General features: G+C 32.4%; 2 protein-coding genes across 3 annotated transcripts in view; one reads left to right on the forward strand and one right to left on the reverse strand.

The window, feature by feature from the left end:
- LOC127720545 (condensin complex subunit 1-like) overlaps positions 1-12,191 on the reverse strand; it is an 84,913-nt gene extending 72,722 nt beyond the window's left edge. For both annotated transcript variants that reach the window (XM_052227138.1, XM_052227139.1), the window contains exon 1: positions 12,093-12,191. The gene's annotated coding sequence lies outside the window, so the exon portion shown is untranslated. The remainder of the gene's footprint in view (positions 1-12,092) is intronic.
- Positions 12,192-12,409: 218 nt separating this feature from the next.
- Positions 12,410-21,052, forward strand: part of LOC127720546 (nuclear pore complex protein DDB_G0274915-like) — a 40,425-nt gene continuing 31,782 nt past the window's right edge. Inside the window, exons 1-3 of the mRNA XM_052227140.1 lie at positions 12,410-12,998; positions 17,094-17,282; positions 20,433-20,516. Coding sequence (XP_052083100.1) covers positions 12,460-12,998; positions 17,094-17,282; positions 20,433-20,516 — 812 coding nt within the window. The 5' untranslated portion in view covers positions 12,410-12,459. The remainder of the gene's footprint in view (positions 12,999-17,093; positions 17,283-20,432; positions 20,517-21,052) is intronic.

The raw sequence follows: 21,052 nt of genomic DNA on the forward strand, positions 1-21,052 counted from the left end.
CTCCTATATACCTTACTATCGTGAATTTTCAATGTTTCATGTATATTTCAGGTCAGATCCCAGGGCATACTATGTGTTCAAAATTATAAAAACGTAGAAAATTCATGATTCATGTACGTGTAATATGACTCAAGAAAATGGATTGAAGGCATATTAATTATCAAATTATTTATTTGTACAAAAAAAAACACATAGGCAATGAAAACCGTGTGTGCGCCAAGAAAGGTCAATACGTATGACTCAACTCGGAGGCTGATTTAGGGGCAGGCTGTCCAGATCCCTCCTTATGGAACTACATATGGTTAATTTTGACTTTTATTTACTTGTTTCACTTACCCGAATAATTCAGTCGTTATATTCCGCTGATCTACGATTATTTCATTAACAAGTATATAGAAGAGATCGATTACGGAGAGAGACTGAATTTTTCGGGATTAGTTCCACTCCGACCTTTTTTTAGTTTATACAATAAAGCAAGTCTATTTAATCCATTTCTCCGCTGTTTTCGTTATATATAGCACTTTCGTCATACTTGGGTTAGGTTTCAAAGAGTGGATCATTAATATGAACATGTCGGGGTCTTTTAGAGCTGACAATGCGGTATGGGCTTTTCTCATTGTTGAAGGCTGTACGGCGACCTATAGTTGTTAATTTCTGTGTCATTTTTGGTCTCTTGTGGAGAGTTGTCTCATTGCCAATCATACCACATCTTCTTTTTTGTCGAGCCTTCGACTTTAGTCGAAAAAGCGAGACATAGTGATCCTACATTCCGTCGGCGTCGTCGTCGTTGGCGGCTTCCACAAATATTCACTCTGTGGTTAAAGTTTTTGAAATTTTAATAACTTTCTTAAACTATCCTGGATTTCTACCAAACTTGGACAGAAGCTTGTTCATGATCATAAGATAGTATCCAGAAGTAAATTTTGTAAAAATAAAATTCCATTTTTTCCGTATTTTACTTATAAATGGACTTAGTTTTTCTGCCGGGAAATATTACATTCACTCTGTGGTTAAAGTTTTTGAAATTTTAATAACTTTCTTAAACTATCCTGGATTTCTACCAAACTTGAACAGAAGCTTGTTTATGATCCTAAGATAGTATCCAGAAGTAAATTTTGTAAAAATAAAATTCCATTTTTTCCGTATTTTACTTATAAATGGACTTAGTTTTTCTGCCGGGAAATATTACATTCACTCTGTGGTTAAAGTTTTAAAAACTTTCTTATACTATTTTGGATTTGTACCAAACTTGGACAGAAGCTTGTTTATGATAAAAAACTAGTATCTAGAAGGAAATTTTGTAAAAAAATAAATCCATTTTTTCCGTATTTTACTTTTAAATGGACTTAGATTTTCTGCCAGGAAACAACACATTCACTCTGTGGTTAAAGTTTTTTAAATTTTAATAACTTTCTTATACTATTTTGGATTTGTACCAAACTTGGACAGAAGCTTGTTTATGATCAAATGCTAGTATCTAGAAGGAAATTTTGTTTTCTTCCAGTTAACATTACATTCAGTCTGCATTTAAAGTTTTTAAACATTTATTAGATTCATAAACTATCCTGGATTTTTACCAAACTTGGACAGAAGCTTCTTACAATCAAAAGATAGTATCAAGAGGAATATTTTTATTGATTTACTTCCTCATTTTTGTTGAGCCTGCGATTAACAGAAAAAGTAGGCGAGACACTGGGTTCCGCGGAACCCTTACGAATTTTTTATATATAATAACAATATCATAATTACAAATACTAATTCTCCTTACGTCATCCGAGAATACACGTGTCTTTTCTTTAGGCTAAAGCGCGAGTAGATGGTCAGATATATAAATGGAATTTTGAAAGGACCTTGACTGGCTACACAGCCCTTGCACGATCTGATCGATGGTCAGAAAGATGACCGGACAAGTTCTAAGTGCACACAAATGGTCACATGTCATGAATATCCATGAACGTACAACGAACTAAATTTTATATATACGGATCCTTGCTGTACCACAGGTGTCCTTGTGTAATGAAATTTTAGGGTATTGGTGCATAGTCAAGTGATTAGATAAACTTGGATAATCAATGAGAGAGAGTGAATGACCATTTTACCGTACCTACTCGCTTATTAGTCGGAAAATTGGGAGTAAAATTCATAATCCAGAGAGGGGGACCGACTAATAGACGAGATCTAGCGACCAGAGGAAAAATCCAAGCTTGAGAAAAGTGATCAGGAGTGAATTTCCTGGTCAAAACTACGTTTTTGATTGCCAAACCTACATAAATCAATAAATAAAAAGTTTTTGTTGAAAATAAATGACTACAATACTGTCTTTGTGTTTTATTTGTTCTTTGGTAAACATTTTCTGCAAATTCGTGTTGAAATTCTACTGTTTCCGGTTTGTGTATTGATTTTCATGGTCACATGGTTTTCCTATAAACCCAAAAGAAGAGCCAAGAACCAAAAATGAAAAGGAGATAACAATGTACCAAATATGTGAAAGGATGTTTTCAGCGGTGTTATTGTGTCATTATTGTGATATCATGATATCAATTCAATGCTTATAAATCATATAATAATCAAAAAATAATTTTAAGATTCATTCCCAAAATCAAAATATTATTCATTAAAGTGTCTCAGGTAAACAAAAATTACAAAATTGATTGACAAGCCAATATAATCCATTGATAACCCCAATTAAGAGACAAAGAGTTGTATTTACTAAAGGTGTGAAAACTATCAGTGATAGGTAAACAGATGACACTAATGAGTTGGAGTTAGTTATTTTAATATATTGATAAGCTTCACTTAATTTTTTTAATCCTTTAATCATCACAATATAATAAGAATTATGAAGTGTACATGCTCATTTAACACCGAGTTATGTATGCTGTGAAAAATATTTTCATCAAGTGTTGATTGACTTTAAATTTTTCAGGTTCATATTGGTTTATATTCGCTTTTCTCAAACAATAGGTTGGTAGTCATACCCTACAAAATCATTGATGCATTACGTAAACAACACATGGCTAATCTAACATTTGAACAGTGAACAAAACAAGAGAAATGAATACATCTTTATTATTAACAGCAATATAAATTATCATGATGAGCATCAACTAAATTCAAACCAAACATTAATGCAGAAATGAATATTATTCCTGGATTTGCATTGGTTCTACCGGCGTTCAGTTACTGTCAGCTGAAAAAAAAATGCCCAAATTTTGTCTGACTTATACGAGGGTCAAGACTAAATCCTTAGAATTTGGAGCTGAAAAGGGCCCCGACTTATAGTAGGATCGACTATTAGGCGAGTTTATACGGTAAGTTAATCCAGGGACTTTCTATTGATTGTTGTTTGCTTTACGCTGCATAAGCACAAAAATGCTATATCGCGGCGAGAGCTTATATTTTTACAATTTAAGGTATATTTTTAAATCCTTCAATAAACTAAAATTCTAGACTAAAGGGACTTTCTATACTAACGGGATAAGATAAGATAAAACTTTTTTTTATTAAATAATGAAAGCTTTTTCAGATAAAGGGAGTGTCGGACATAGTTTTAACTCTAAATGAAACTGTTCTTTAAATTCATAAATAATAAAACATAAAATTAAAGGCATTTTAGACCCTTCCTACAAACGGAAAAGATGAGCATGAAAAATAAGTGAAAGGGGGGTGGGCATAAGTGACTGGTTACGAATTAATTTTAATAGAAGTTCACCGTGCAAGAAGTTTTAAAGTACTAATGGAATAGTGTGACAGAAGCGGATTTGGAGGGGGCCAGGTACCCCTTTTCTTGAAAAAAAAATTTGGTTGATTATACATGTATTGGGAATCACTGAAGCATGACTGAAGCGACCCCCTCTTAGGCAGTCAGTGCATATGAAAATTTCTGGATCCGCCACTGGTGTGCTAGCTTATAAATGATATATTTTTTACTTCCTTTATTTTTTTTAATCCTTACTCCGTCTTTGTGAAATAATCGAGACTTCATCAGGTATACACGCGGAGAAATAAAATATTGAAGTGATTTGAGTACCGATATATGAAATGTCTCCTTGGTAGCTGGTATCCCTTGTGGGATTAATAAATTGAACTCATGTGTGCCGGAATAGGTAATTAATATATTTTATTTTTTATTATTTGTCAACTTATGGTACGGTAATAACTTTTATTTTTATATTTTCCTTTTTTTTCAATTTCAATTTGCCCTTCGTTCTGTGAACAAAATAACACGGCTACACATTTTAAGACAAAACACACTTATAGTTCGACTAACACTTTGACTTATTGTACTCACTTAGTATCAGATAAACGAGATGCATGCTCCTTAAAATCATTTCAGATATTCTATGGAATTTTTAATTCACCAGTAAATCAGAAATGTCTATCTTAAACATTTCTTTTTTCATTGGATGTTATATCATTTTAAATATCTAACAAGGCACATAAAAAATTCTAGTTTTTCTGCGATGTCCAATATTACGTGCGATGATGCGTAGCTGCATGGAAGTTACTACATGAATTACATCATTTTGATTATCTTTGAAATCACTCACACGTGGCGGTGTACACATTACACTCAATATACGACTTAAAATACCTGGGGCAATTTATACTTCCGTTTATTGTCCCTTTACTAGCCAGTGTACCTGTGTAAGGCTATAGATGTAATTTTACATCTATGGTAAGATGAATCTCTGACTCCAAAACAGTCGAGTGCGAATCCCGGATTTTGACGAAGAATGTTGGAGAACGAAAAGCAACATTCGAAATGAGATTTATGTATAAAGTTTATATTATGCATATATACCATTGAAGCAGCCTCTGATAAATTGTCATCTAAGACGGTATAAATTAAAATTCTGTTGACATGGCACGAAGAGGAGTTGGTGAAATATGCGACACATTTTATTCAATGTCCTCACAAAGGTAGTTTATTTTACATGTTCTCGGACATTAAATATATTTCTTGTGTGACAGTTTGCTGACTGTTAACACCATGTTCAATTTATCTTAATTGACAAACATTTTGATAAGGTTCCATCATTCAAAAATAAGTTATTAAAATCTCAGTAGGTTCAAAACTACTAAACTTTATCACACAGAATGCAACAAATAAAGGTTACAGAAATGGGCTCTACCACTTCACACTTTGGCAATTGAAAATAAAATCTAATCAGTCAAATTCTCAGTATCACAACTTCATTTAACTGCAGTAGATATTGTCTTTCAAGATAACTGAATAAAATAAATATTCTTTAAAACAAGAGTGTAGGGAGTCTATTTCCTTCCGACTCGCATGAACAATTTTCATTTTTTTTATATACTGCCTGAATGACATGACTCGAGAAATATTTGTCACTGGACATCAATTTAAAAATTAAAAAGAAAACAAAGAACTCGAAATTAAGGATCTGTATGACACCGTACGGCCCTTCTCAGACAGTGAGCAAAACTCATACCATATAGAATTTATAAAATGCCCCGACATGACATAATTTGGAAAAATTAAAAAGACAACACCTTTAAAAATTACAAGCTCCTGACTTGCCAGGACAGTCATAGAATGAGGAGGGTTTAAAACTATTTGAGATAGCTCAACCCTCAAGCGGTCACCAATCCTGGACTGTAAGACTGAGAAAATCCATATCCTTTGCTTTATAGGATAGGACTGGGCCTCCCCCAACCTGGACAGTGAGGTAATAACATGCACAAATTGTGAAAATTAAAGTTAAAATCAATAAGAATCATTGGATCTAGAGTAACGCAGTTATAAACAGTCAGAGAAAAATCATGAACTTGTGTGATACCAAAATATACGTACATAAAATCAAGAGAAAAAAAGGCACGACCATAAGTATGCATAATGCATTAAAGCAATCTATGTATGTAGCAGGGAATTTATGTTTTTTTTTGTTCACATCTCATCCTTTTTTTTTTCATTCATTTCCAATGTTTGTCGACTTGATATATAGCCTGGTTAAGGATGTACTTATGTGATGTTTATGAATTTGTGTATAGCTTGTTATGTTACTTTACAAAAGCTTCTCCGACTTATAGTATCTATCTATCTATACTACTTAAACGAGAAGACCTCATTTTGTTAGTCGCTTCTCTTCCTTCCACAATAAATTAATCATCATGACTCTGTGTTCTATAGGTTCCATGCATAGTTGCATTTGTCATCTATTCTTATGATTCTACTGTTTGGGTAATTTTAGGAGAAATCAATTTAGCAGTGATCGCCGTGTAGAAGAAACTTGGAATTGATAGTTTATATCAAATAAACTTTATTGATAATAAATGTATGTTCATAGTATACAGAAATGCCAAAATAATGGTATTTAACAGAAAACCAAAAAAATAACGCACTTTGGAGAAAAGGGAGAGGGCTTGAAAAAAATTGTCCCGTCTCCAGGAGTCCCTATGAATTTTGATACCTTTTCTGAAATTATCCAGATTTATAAAAAGAGATGGACCATTTTGTACATATACCAAGGGGAAACTTCGTGCAAAGCATTATTATTTATAGTTTAATTGAATTTAGTAGAAAAAGAAAATTTGGTGAAAATAAAACCAAGATTTTTTTAGAAAATCCACAGATTTTAAGACCAAGATTTTTATATGATTCCAATTTTTTTTGGGGGGGGTGGGATCGTATAATGGTATGATGTGGTTGTTGTCGTCTACGTTGTCTGAAGACAAATTTATAGTTTCTGGACTATAACTTGTGTGTAAGTGTAATGATCTCTGACATTGTACCACAAAGTTCCATATCACAAAAGGAAGGCTGGGATTGAGTTTGGGGGTAATTGCCCCATTCATGAAGGAATTCGGGGCCATAAAAGGGCCAAAAAACATTTTTTTAGTTATTCTAGTTTTTCAGACAATAACTTGTGTTTAAGTCACTGTATGGATCTTTCTGAAATTGTACTACAAGTTTCCATACTACAAAGGAAAACTGGGATCAAGTATTGAGGTTATTGCTCCAAAGGGCGGGGGGTTGTGAGTTCAAAAAGTTTGCAGGTTTCCAATTTTTTTAAAGGGGTTTAATTTTTTTTTCAAAATTTTTCAAATTTTAAAATATTTCAAAAGTTTCAAGAAGAAATCTTTAATTGCACAGTATTGCCCAATAGATTTGAAAGACCTTTACACATGTTTTGTGTCAGAAACCTATATTATGTCAAAATTTGATCACAATCCAAATTCAGACAGTAATAAGCTTGAATATTGTGTCAAAATTTGCCCCAACTGTTCATGGTTCAACTTCTGCGGTCATATCAGGCTGCGCTCAGCGCCGAAGCATTTTATTTTTGTTATAATATTTTAAACATATATAACTCAATTAAAAAAATCATTGCTAGCACTGAATGCAATAATCCTTCATCAATAAAGCATCGAATCGCCAAATATGACAGTACAAGGGAAAAGCTGTGGATTTTCTAAAAAAAAATCCATATGTTTAGCATTTAATCAACACAAGGGTACATAATCCTTAAAAGCCTTTGATAACGTAACTTTATAGCAAGGAACTATAATGTATGCAGATTTTCTTTGAACACATACGAAGGTCTTGAATATTGGGGGGGAGGTCTTTCAATCCTAATTGTCTTTTAATTTGTTAGTCATCTGTTTTTCTCTATTCTTCATATTTTTTTCTCATTATTCTATATTCTTTATTTTCTTGGCGTCTATTTTTCTTTACTTTTCTGGTCCTATGTTGTGCACTTTTTGTCCATTTGTGTTCTCTGTTCTTCTATAAATCCTATCCAGACCCTCACAAACATACATAATCAATAAGTTCCGCTCCTATTACCTAACCCCACTTGACATGGATATAGATAATTGTCATCCATGGGGTTTTCTCATCCGTTTTGAATATAACATTGCTATTAAAACAGGTACGTTATAAAAAAAGAAGACGTGGTATGATTGCCAATAAGACAACTCTCCACAAGAGAAATGACACAGAAATTAACAACTATAGGTCACTGTACGGCCTTCAGCAATGAGCACAGCCAATATTGTATAGCCAACTTTAAAAGGACAACATACTAGGAGTCCATTACATCAGATATAACATATAGAGATGTATAAATACGCAGTCACGTATACGTCCGATGCTAAATTGTTGACTTTGTTGGAAGGCAAAATGATTAGCCCTAAACTGACTAGAACAAGTATATATATAACTGAAACTAGATGAAAATCAAGGAATCTACACATGATGTAATAGCAAATCTGAACGGAACCAAAACGCATGTTTGTAAAAAAATAAATAATATACAACTTACATTTCAGCAACTGTTATATTAGTAATTATTAATGATGTAGTTCGTGAATAAATTGTCCTACACAGTGGAACAAATGGACAGTCTAAGTACGTTAATGTCTGGATTAATATTTCTGCAAAGACGTTGTTATTTTATTGTTTCCATTAACCGACTTAAATAAAAATCAAATTATAACTTTGTAATGATTATAAATGTTTACCTTTTGAAATAAATTTTGGTTTATTGAATATATTTACGGGAAAAAAAGAACTCAAATGTTTTATTTCCATGTATTTTATGACATATTAAAAAACATCTTTGTGTAAAAGAAAAATCGAATCACATCAAATTTTGATCGGCCGTAAAATAAACTTCACATCACTTTATTTATATCACAAATCAATTTACAAAAACTTCTCAACGATGTCATAATAGAAAGCACGAGTGATCTATCTGGCGGACCAACTTGTGGCTAATGATTGACAGGTATGATTAGATATTGAGGCTCCTATGGGGAACGTGGTGTCGAAAGGAAAATAGAAGATTATTCAATTATAATTTTTAGGACTCGTACGAAATGTGATCTGATATGGAAAATTTTGAGTTCTTTTAATAGCACAAAGAATAAGACGTTAGAAGGGTAACAATTGTGTAACTATAAACCAATGACTCGTATGTAATTTATGGGAAAGATTTTATCAAAAGTTTGTTGAAAACTTTCAATTTCAAACCTTCTTGGTTGGAATGAATATGTTCGATTTATATGCAAATAGGTCTTTATTATATAATATATTTAAATTATCTTCATTAATTACAATACAATATATAACATGTATCTATGATATCCTCCATAACGACTAAATATATGTACAGGTAAAATTAAATTCTGATCAATCGGGTACAGATTGATTTACGACCTTCCACTGGTATTGCACAAGCAATATCACAGCAGGTGTTAAATACACTAGGACAAGTGTCAGATCAGTTTATCTTCCGGAGACTCTATTAGTACAAGGACTGATTTTTTTTCTAAACATGACAATTGTGAAGAATTTTTTAAAGTGAGACCAAAGTTTCTGACCCAAACTATCGATTCACATTATGAATCTATCATGAATAGTAGATTAGTTTACGTTTTTTAACGGAAATACGATTTCCATTCATATATTAAAAAAAATTGTAGTTGTCTATAGCAAAGATAACACGTGTATTCATCTTGTTCATTGGTCACATTAAAATAGATTTTTCTGTAATGAACAATGACAACATTTGATATTTAAATCGAAAGTAACTTTATTATCAAAAACACCGTTTTATCTCGACCGAAAAGGGAAATAAGATAGTTTTTTTAATCTGACTGTAAACATTGTATATATCACAACGATCTATTAATAACCGTCGCTCACGCATAACGGATTCTATAATCATCTATGTACAACTATCTATTAATAACCGTCGCTCACGCATCACTGGTTCTATCACTGACTCAATACACACCCGTTTTATCGGACAAACAGCTAATTCCCGCCGACACGGAAAATCTCCGGATAACATGTATAATATTCTGTAATATAGCAAATTTACGATGAACCTCTAATTATTATCCGTTTCGCGGAGATTAGCCAAAAATCGCGGGCATTTTCCAAATAGGTCTACCAATGGAGGTACAAAGCAAAAACAAATATGATGACCTATATCTTTTCGATAGAGGTTGAAGTCCTCATGACAGTAAGAAAATCAATCTCATATTCAATATACTAGTGAAAATTCAGTTTTTCAACGACAGAAAATTCAAATGTCTAACAATAAAGATTATATGTGCATTTGTATATCAATAAAGTTTTGTGTTGTTTATTTAACTATTCCTTCTCCTTTGTTTTTCTATTATCACAACAACATTTGAGATTTGTCCAATGATTGCACTGATTAAAATCTCATTGTGCTCATTTCACAAATGTTAGACTTGGGCAGTTCTTTTTTATCTCAGTAGAAGAAAGGGGCTTACAAATAGTTAAATCATCATCAGAATCTGAATCAGGCCTGTCTGAGATGATAAATTTTCTACAAACCAGATGACTCCCACCTATCAAGTCTTCATTTTAATCAATACTTGATTCCCAATTATTAACCACTTCAAATTTGGTTTTTCTGCAGAAATACTTGCTTTCTAGTTGATTTCTTTTTTACATGATTTTCCTTTTTATTTCAAAATGTTTTCAGATCTCAAAACTTATTAATTCATTCATCTCGCCTACTTTTGCTGCTAGTCACAGGCTCAACAAAAACAGGGAAAAAATTATTAAAAATTTTCCTATAGATACTATCTTTTGATTGTAAGAAGCTTCTGTCCAAGTTTCGTAAAAATCCAGAATGGTTTATGAATCTAATGTTTTAAAAACTTTTACAAACTGTATGTAATGTTAACTGGAAGAAAAACTAAGTCCATTTATAAGTTATATACGGAAAAACAGGAAATATTTTTTTACAAAATTTCCTTCTAGATACTAGCTTTTGATCATAAACAAGCTTCTGTCCAAGTTTGGTACAAATCCAGGATAGTTTAAGAAAGTTATTAAAATTTTTAAAACTTTAACCACAGAGTGAATGTAAAATTATGTTAACTGGCAGGAAAACTAAGTCCATTTATAAGTAAAATATAGATAAATAGGATTTTTTTTTTTTTACAAAATATACTTCTGTATACTATCTTAGGATCATAAAAAAGCTTCTGTCCAAGTTTGGTAGAAATCCAGGATAGTTTAAGAAAGTTATTAAAATTTCAAAAACTTTAACAACAGAGTGAATATTTGTGGACGCCGCGGTATATGGAATGTACGATCGCTATGTCTTTTGTGACAAAAGTCGCAGGCTCGACAAAAATGCTTTGTTTGAAGTGTTTACCATGGTTTAAACATTTCTCAGACTCTTTGAATAGTAATACTTTGTTTAAACAGGGCCCCAGATAGCTTAAAATGGATGAAAAAGTTGTGTAATTTTAGAACTAATCAGAATTTGAATAAATAGTGAAAAGGTGTATTGGGATTGCGTTGTAACTTTAAATTTCAGAAACATTAAAATTTTCACACATAATTACATTTCAAAGCAGTAGTCAGTAAGCATAAAATCACAGGAATCGGAAATTCTATCAATAAAATTCTGTAAATAATAAAGTCGACTATCAATAGAGCTTTTCGTATTCTATCAATAAAATTCTGTAAATAATAAAGTCGACTATCAATAGAGCTTTTCGTATTCTCTACGAAAAGCTCTATTGATAGTCGACTTTATTATTTATAGAATTTTATTGATAGAATTTCCGAGACCTACGAGAAGCTCTATTGATAGTCGATTTTATCAGTCTTCACGCTCAGCCACAGGCCCAGCAACCCAGGCTTATAAAATTGCTTTCGGGCCTGTAAAAATCATCTCAACAGGCCAACAGAATCTAAAATTTTCCAAAAATTGAGTGCTGGGCCTGTAGATTTAAAAGTTTATCGTGAAGACTGCTTTATTATTTACGTAATTTTATTGATAGAATTTCCGATGCCTGTGATAAAATCTTGGCACTTAATTATAGTAAATATGCCTTGGCCCGCAAACCCATTTGGTTGGGTGCAAAATTATTTGAGAAACAGTTCCTACTGCCCCTTAAGAAGACGGAAAAGACACTATGTTTCAACATATTGCAACCTTTCAATAAATCAAAGATTGCATGCAAACCCCCCTTTTTTGTGTTGAGCGATTGTCTTGCAGTGACTTTTTTGCTGTACTTGTTAGTAAACCAATGCTTAGTATAATAGCATAGCTTGTTACGTGGACTCTTACTTCTTTTTGCTTCCTTAACGTCAATTCTATACTCGCATCATTCGACAATGTTTACAAACTTTGAAAATTTCAACTTTCCGCCTTTCCCAGCGTGAGATATAAACCAATCAAATTGAAGCTTTATATTTACATCTTTTAGAAGTAAAGACATCAACGACAAAATGAAAAGAAAATTATAACTTCGATTATATATGTCAAGTTTATCCCAAATTTTTGACTTATATTTGGTTTTATTTAAACGTAAAAATTAAATAGACCAGTCAATTTGAAAATTCATATGAAGTCCCGAAAACCGGAAGCAATCATTAATCTCCAAACCGAAAGTTGCCGGCATGAGAAAATCTTTTAAACACCGAGATGGACAAAAATGAATAATTTTAAGCCCTTTTATCTATTCCTTTTATTGTTATCGTCTGTGATATTTATATATTTAAGTTTTAAAAGTGTTGTTTTACTCACAATTTTAGCAGTTGCTGTCATATGGGGCTCGAATGTCGTAAACGGCTCCTGGAAAAGTACAAATACTCAAAATTTAACAGCATTGAAATTGAAAAAACCAAAACCATTCTCACATGAAAAGAAAACGAAAATAAAATTAAGCAGCAAGAAGAACAGTTACGATCGGTCATACAAACAGCTTTTTAATGTAAACAGCGAATCAGATATGCCATCCACAGTTAAACTGACACCAGGTCCCAATCGACAAAAAACGTCAGTTCGCAGAAGTCAAACTTTTTCATCTCAATCTCCATATCTACGGACGTCACTGTTGAACAGTTCATGCTCCTTTCTAGAGCACTCGGATGGCAACTTTTCCATTTCATCATCGAATGGACATTCAAGATCTCCAGCACCATTTTTACCATCAATCAAAAGAGCACTTGGGGTATCAGAATACTCACCAAGGTACTTGATAGTATGAGACAGGTGTTGTCATTACAAGTTTCAAGTGGAACAAATATAATTTACAGTATTTCACTATTTGTTCATTACGGAATAAAGGGTATATGTTGTAGACCACTTTCAAAATTGTGTACTTTCCTATAAACTTCATGTCATTGTCACTGAATATATCTGAATGACTGAATATAGAATACCAAAAACGCTAACCAGTTAATCGGAGCCGCTTTAAATTTTAATATATTTGATAAAGATGTGTATTGAAATCATTAATAAATGATGGTCATGGTAATTATTTTGACAGATCAATTGTCCATTATATTGATTGCTTTTGTTAAGCTTGAAACATTCCAATTTTACAAATAATTAATTAGCACAAAGACAACTTGTCTATCCGCTCGGAGCAAGATCTAAAGTAAACATAATTAACATATATGTATTGAACAATTGTAAGCTGATCTAACTTTATGATTTACTTCATTTTTAAATTTTTTTATCTTATATTGGTGGACCTACATGTAAATATGCCACCTCCATCATCCAGGGCTTTGTCATACTTAAAACCAAATGCTGACTCAAAAATGGTGAAATGCAAATCATGTGAATAGAATTAATGTATGCAGGGCGGTACGAGTAACACCTTAATTATCTCAAATTGAAACACTCCACAGAAATTTCTTAGACACCAGAAAATGAAGCAATCAACGTTTTCAGACTATGTCAATTTGACATGAACAAGAAGATATTCATCTACACAATCTGAAGTTATCACAAATGCCATAGTATATACAGTGTTCTCCCCAGAAATTTTGGATAGCATCACATTTGACGTAAAAAAATAAATTGTATTTCTTTTCAATGTCATTTGTTGCGTCGCAGCAATGCTCTATTTCCTTTAAGTAATGTTTATTTTGTTCAATTCATAACTGAGAATACAATTAAAGTATAACAGTTGTTTCAGTTTATGTCTTCAATATTCATTTATAGTTACAGAATTATATTTTTCCTCTTACAGAATTATATTTTTCCTCTTGCCAGAAACTACAACTAAATATCTAGTACAAAAAAAAACTTTTTTATATATCAAAAAGGAAAAGAAAGTATCATATATTGATAAAATTTTAATTAAAAAACTATTCTGTTTATCATGTTTATGAAATTCATTGTTTCCTGGGATTCAATGTATTAGTCCCAGTTGTTTCTCATCAAAAAGATATATATTTTTAACATAGAAATAAATACATTTAGCAAGGAGATCTGTTAATGCGTGTAGAATGCGTAGTTTTCCTTTTTTGGATCATTATTATTCTGTCAGCTGTGCCATTTGTGCGTCTGTAGTTATTATCGTAAAAATGTGGATTTTCATAGCTGGTCCGTTTCCGATGAATCCAGCATCCGATCCGTAGTTTGAACAAATATTTCAATGGCGGTCGAAGAAAAATCAACGAAAATAAACAATGTTTGACAAGCGATTTGGAATGAATATGACACTTTTAATGCAATAAATGGATGAAGCATTAACTAAAGGCAATTTTCATCACGTTCTAATGAAGTATCAAACTTATTTTGCCGAAAATCAGAATGTTTAATGTACGCTCTCGAGTAACAAGTACCGGAAGGGAAAGAAAACACTTCTTATAAGTTATTAGTTTGAAATGATATACCACAAATCTGTAAATTCAGTGCTTTCACCTCTTTTCACAGAAATAAATGGTTTATATCTTGAATTTCTTTACTTATAAATGAAAAATTGCTGTTTAATCGACATGAAAATAAACGCGTATTTGTACAACTTAGTTTGGTCAGCCATTTTGTCAACATCAAGGTACCCCGCATAGTTTTTCTTCTAATAGGAGACGGTTATGCCTTGATGCAAACGTAGATTTCGAATTGTTTATGAATTTTTTATTCCATTTTCTCGTTGTCAAAATTTGCGATTGGACCACGTGTTATAAGTCATGTCATAAGTGTCAGCTTGGGGTATTGGTATCCAAACAGTTATCACCCAAAGGTCAATTAACACCCATTTAATCACTCTTAATTGCCTCTATTGTCCGACTTGAAGGGATTTCAATTAAAGGTGATATAATTTTTATGATCACAAGCGGTAATTAGACGAAAGTTAAAAAATTAGGACATCGATTTTGCGGCAATGTATCTGATGTATAGAGACGAGAAAAAATAGCATCCTCAAAATATTATAGCGTCGGGGAAATTATTATAGCGTCATGGAAAAAAATTATAGCGTCACGGTGCCGCGACGCTAAAACGGACTGGGGTGATCACTGTATATATATGGTAGTATTGGATTATAAAAAGTAAAACTTCACCAAGAATGCTTATGTGTATTTGTAAAGTACTGAATATAAGGCCTTTCCACATCGTCTTTAACTACCGGTTAACCGTTCGAAAGATTATCTGAGTAACCTGTTAGGCAAAACTGTTCAATTTAACAACACTATTTATTAGATATGATATACCCTTGACTGTTAGAGATGATAGTAAACACTTGCTTTCACTCATTGTGGTATTTGTCACATTAAAATAAAAAATATAATTCATTTTCCACTTCATTATTTTTTACATTTACAACAAATTTTCTTTTTTTATATGATCGCAAATAAGTTTGCGGTCGTATATTGGTATCAGGTCGTCGTCAGCGTCGTCCGAAGACAGTTGGTTTCCAGACAATATCTTTAGTATAATTAAATAGAAATCTATGAAATTTAAACACAAGGTTTATAACCACAAAAGGAAGGTTGGGATTGATTTTGGGGGTTATGGTTCAAACAGTTTAGGAATAAGGGGCCATAAAGGGGCCAAAATAAGAATTTTTCTAGTTTCCAGACAATAACTTGTGGAATGGTGTATGGATCTCTCTGAAATTATACCACAAGTTTCCATACCACAAAGGGATGGTTAGGATTTGCTTTGGGGGGGTTATGGCTCAAACCGTTTAGGAATAAGGGGCAAAAAAGGGGGAAAAACAAGGGTTTTCTGGTTAATGGACAATTACTTAAGACAATTTAAAAGCTGTGTATTTTTATTGCTTAAAATTTTACACACTTCTTAGTTATATTAATCTAAAGATCTGTATACTTTTTGGTTTTGATTCAAAATTTTATTTTAGAGATATTGATTTTTTTTTAAAAGGGGGGTTTTCACATGTCGCACCGTATCTCAAAAACGATTTATGATTATTGCTTAAAATTTAACACACTTCTTAGTTTTTTAATCTAAAGATCTGTATACTTTTTGGTTTTGATTCAAAATTTTATTTTAGAGATATTAAGTTTTTTGTAAAAAAAAAATGGGGGTTTTTGGCAAAAACTTTTTGCATGTCGCGCTGTATGTCAGAAACTATTTATGATTATTGCATAAAAATTCACACACAAGACGACTGGCATATCATGCGCTCATGGCGCAGCTGTTTATTTTTATGTGAAATGGTAAATTCACATAATATATTCCAGATTAAGTGCTCTCAATCAAAACCCTCTTAGAAATGCCCTATATCTCAAAAGACCTCCTAAACCTATATATCCTAAAGTCAGAAGGATGCAGACAGCTCTTTAGTAGGTATTTTGGTACCGGGAAAAAATCATACATGAGTTATCCATATTGAATTGAAATTATCGTTTTTGAATGTGCTTTAACCTAGCTTCAAAAACTTAATACTCAATAGAAGGGAACACAATCGTTTAGTATTTATATATCAAAAGTGTGGGCAGGCAAAGACCAGAAAATGTCTGATTCAAAAGAATTAACAGAATTAAAGTAGAATGATTTTTTCAAATGAGTTCTTTACAGGTTAAGTCTTTCTGTAAATTGTGTTTTATATTGAAACTGAAAAATAGTTGCAAATTTTGTGGTTTTATAAAAAATCCATGTCAACCCAAATGACTGGCCTGTGACTTTTTTTCAGGAACTTTTAGGGCTGCCTCCACCAAAAAATTGCTGCCATGAAAAAGCGAAAGGTGATAAAAGTGGTGGCAAACACAGATGAAAAAATCAGTCATATTTTCAAGAAAATCATCTTATAGAGATAGAAACTAAATTTATTAAATGTGCATACTAATTACTTATAAATTTTATTTTCAGACAGGAAAGTCCAGTTGTTCATCAATCTTACCAAAACTATCCTTCACAAGCATCACCAGGATTCATTCCTGCAGTTAGACTCATAAAACGAGAAAGGTCACATTTAGGTCACCAGAAATCACCATCAGTAAGGAGTTCCAATATAGTGAGGATTGGTCCACCAGAGCCACATAAATTGTCAAGTCCAAGGTAGGATATGATAAGAATGAAATTACAGGGATGATTCTACTATATATTTTAGGGCCTAAAATCGGCCGGGGGTCCCCAAAAAATTTATGTGAATTTAATTTCCCAATTCAGGAAAAAAAAAATAAAAATCTATATTTCCGGAAATGTTTCCGTCACAGATTTAGGCAACAATATTTCTCCTAATTTGTCTTTTGAGCGTTTTAAAATCTGGATAAGACAACGATTTAATTAAAGATGTGGTCAACGATTTTAGCAGCCGGATTCAATTGATGAAAATGTTATTGGAGTATATGATCTCGTAAAAACAGATCGCCCAGCAGGTCGATAAAAAAGATGCTTTTGTCAAATTGGGTCTTATTAAAGCAGACCTCGGCAGAGAGCAAAATTTAAATTTTGATATAACATTGATGAATTTAATGGGCGCTATCTCGTAAAAGCAGATTGCCCAGCAGAGCCGGTTATATAATATGATGAAAACTTGTTTTGTAAAAGAAATTATTATATATTTTGTTCGGCTCCATACCTCAAAAGACAAAAGTTTGAGCGTTTTTTAAAATACATGTGGATGATGGATCATTCATGAAATAGGATGTCAGCATTATGGAACCGTTTCAAAGTTGTAAAGATGATCTAAATAACATTTAAATACAATGGTTCAATGCTTTAATTTCCTGTTTCTTAGGGTTATACCTAAAGAAAAAATATGGCAACCTTCTACATATTAAACAGCCAGCAAAAACCACAAAATTATCTTATCATGCAATTAAGTACTTAAACTTTTGTACATTGCTTTTCTAAATTCGACAATTGGCCAGTTCAATTTAAATCCAATTGAATCAATGTAAATTTATAAAGATGACCTGTTGTTGAAAAAAATACCCAATGGATGATTTTGTTCAGTGGTTTATGTTAGCTGTTATGTATGTAAAAGGCCTAGGTTACCATAGCTAAGATACAAACCTACAAAAGATAGTGCATCATGTGCAATGATCTTCATGTAACAACTTCCCTGGTCTCAATCCAATAACTGTCAAGCGATCTGGTAATCATATATATCATAATCAGTAGTCCGTCCAGGATTATTCCAAATGTTTTAACTTCTTACAGCTGTGTACAGGTGAAACTTTATATACATTTTCCGTTTTTACAGAAAAATAATGTTATATTGTCTTAGATTTTACGTTTAAAAAATTCCCAATTGGGATGAAAATTCCCAATTTGATGGTCAAGGGACCCATTTGAAAACACCTGGAATCATCCCTGAATTAGGTATAGTGAGTAATAATCAGGTGGGCCTCAATTTTTTATTTCAAAAGCTTCATATTTATACACAAACAACAGCAAAAGAAAATATTTTTAATCATTTATCAGTTAGATATTGAAAGGAAAACAGGGCTCACGCTACCAGGCGACTAGGGCGAAGATGTCGCTTTGCCAGATCCTGAAAAGCGAAAACTAGTCGCCCTGTGGTTTACAATACTCGCTTTCAGTCGGTTTCGTCATCGGCAATATTCAATTTTTACCAAGTCGATGAAACAGCAATTTTTCAGTAAAAAGTAAAGAAATTCAAAGACATAAACGATTTATTTTCTTCAGAAAAGAGGTTAAAGCATTGATTTTAAAGTTGGTTGCATGTTATTTCATAAAAACAATTTTTTATCACTTCCGGTACTTGTTAGAGAGCGTACATCAAATCATTCCAATTTTCGGCAAAATAAGTTCGTTACTTCATTAGAAAGTGATGAAATTTGCCTGAAGTAAATTTGTTATCCATGTATTGCATTAAAAACGTCATACTCCTCTCCAAATAGCGTGTCAAACATCGTTTATTTTTGTAAATTTTTCTTCTTCGTCCGCCATTGAAATATTTGTAATAAACTACTGATCAGAACCGGACCAGCTATGACCGAAATCCGGATTCTTACGATAATGACTACTGAAGAATGAATGGCACAGCTGACAGAGGAATATTGATCCCAAAAGGAAAAATAACGCTTTCCACGCGCATTAACATACTTTTGGTTAGATCTACTTGATTAATGTATATATTACCATGTATATGAATAGTTTCAATGTATTAATTAAAATTGCACAACTCTGGGACTACTATACTATGTCCAAGCTTAACTGTGTTAAATTTATATATCTTTTAAATGAGAATTTTAACCACTGAATTTCACAAACATAACAGAGTATATTTTAAATTGAAATAACAACTTTCTTTTCCTTTTTGATATAAAATTTTTTTTTTTTATTATTGCTAGATATTGAACTGTTTTTTTCTGACAAGAGGACTAATATGATTGTGCAACTAGATATGATAAAAGTAAACAATTTGAATTTGAACTGTTACTTTTATTGTACTCCCAGGTACAAATTGAGCAATATAAAAAAATAAGATACATATGGCCCTTTGTATTATAGTAAAACCAAACATTGTAGCTCTGCGAGCGAACGAGCACTTCTCTCTCAAATCTCACCACTTCTCCTTCTCAGTTTCAAAAAGAGAAGTCACTTCTCCCTATGATTCAGAAATAGTGTGAGCCCTGGAAAGTCTAAATTAATCGATAAGAACAAGCGCAAAAAAGAGCTGCAACACATGTATGATATGCATGAACAGATAATGCCAGCAGTAATCTAAATTGGAAAACTTTACAGGAATAAGGATAAAAAACTACACTTCAGATGTTTTATTTTTTTGAATGCACAAGATTGATTGATTGTTTTTAGACATACTAACTGAAATCCAGTTGAAAATATATATTTTGCTCTTACAATATACATGATATAGAAAGGAATTATTTATTCCTATTAATAAAGATAACCTTATTAATTGATCTAGGTTCATTTCTCAGATACTAAGCGAACTCCAGTTCAGTATTGTCAAACTATTAAATTTCACTTCCGTAGCTATTTTGTCAAAATATTTTTAAAGTACTTAAGCTTAAATAATTTTTCCAAGGTATAGTATATGTATATAGGCTTGTGATGAAGGAAAAGAAGTTGTATGTTCCCTCAAGGTGGACACAGTACACCAATTTGAAGATTTTCCTACTCTGTGTCCACAACCACTGTATAAAGGTAGAGTTGACAAAATCACCTACAGTTGTAGCATTCATAAATATAAAAGAATTTACTTTTTCCTTTTAGATTATTTCATATACAAACAAGCAGTTCTGATTCAAGGAGAACACCAGACACTCAAGCAGTTATATTAGCTCTAAAAGAGAAAAGGTAAACTAGCAAAATATGTTCTCACAAATATTGTAAAGAAAAACATGCTTTACCACATTGACTAGAGGTATAGGGGGAGGGTTGAGATCTCACAAAACATGCTTTACCACATTGACTAGAGGTATAGGGGGAGGGTTGAGATCTCACAAAACATGTTTTACCACATTGGCTAGAGGTATTGAAGACCCATTGGTGGCCTTCGGCTGTTGTCTGCTCTATGGTCGGGTTGTTGTCTCTTTGACACATTCCCCATTTCCATTCTCAATTTTATTTACCACATTGGCTAGAGGTATAGGGGAGGGTTAAGATATCAAAAAACATGTTTTACCACATTGGCTAGAGGTATAGAGGGAGGGTTGAGATCTCACAAAACATGCTTTACCACATTGGCTAGAGGTATAGGGGGAGGGTTGAGATCTCACAAAACATGTTTAACCCTGTCACAATTTTGCATCTGTCCCAAGTCGGGAACCTCTAGCTGTTGATAGTCTTGTGTGTTTTATATTAATTTTAGCTCTTTTGTATGTTATGGAGTA

The sequence above is a fragment of the Mytilus californianus genome, unplaced genomic scaffold, assembly GCF_021869535.1.
Source record: "Mytilus californianus isolate M0D057914Y unplaced genomic scaffold, xbMytCali1.0.p SCAF_11, whole genome shotgun sequence".
NCBI classification, from domain to species: domain Eukaryota; kingdom Metazoa; phylum Mollusca; class Bivalvia; order Mytilida; family Mytilidae; genus Mytilus; species Mytilus californianus.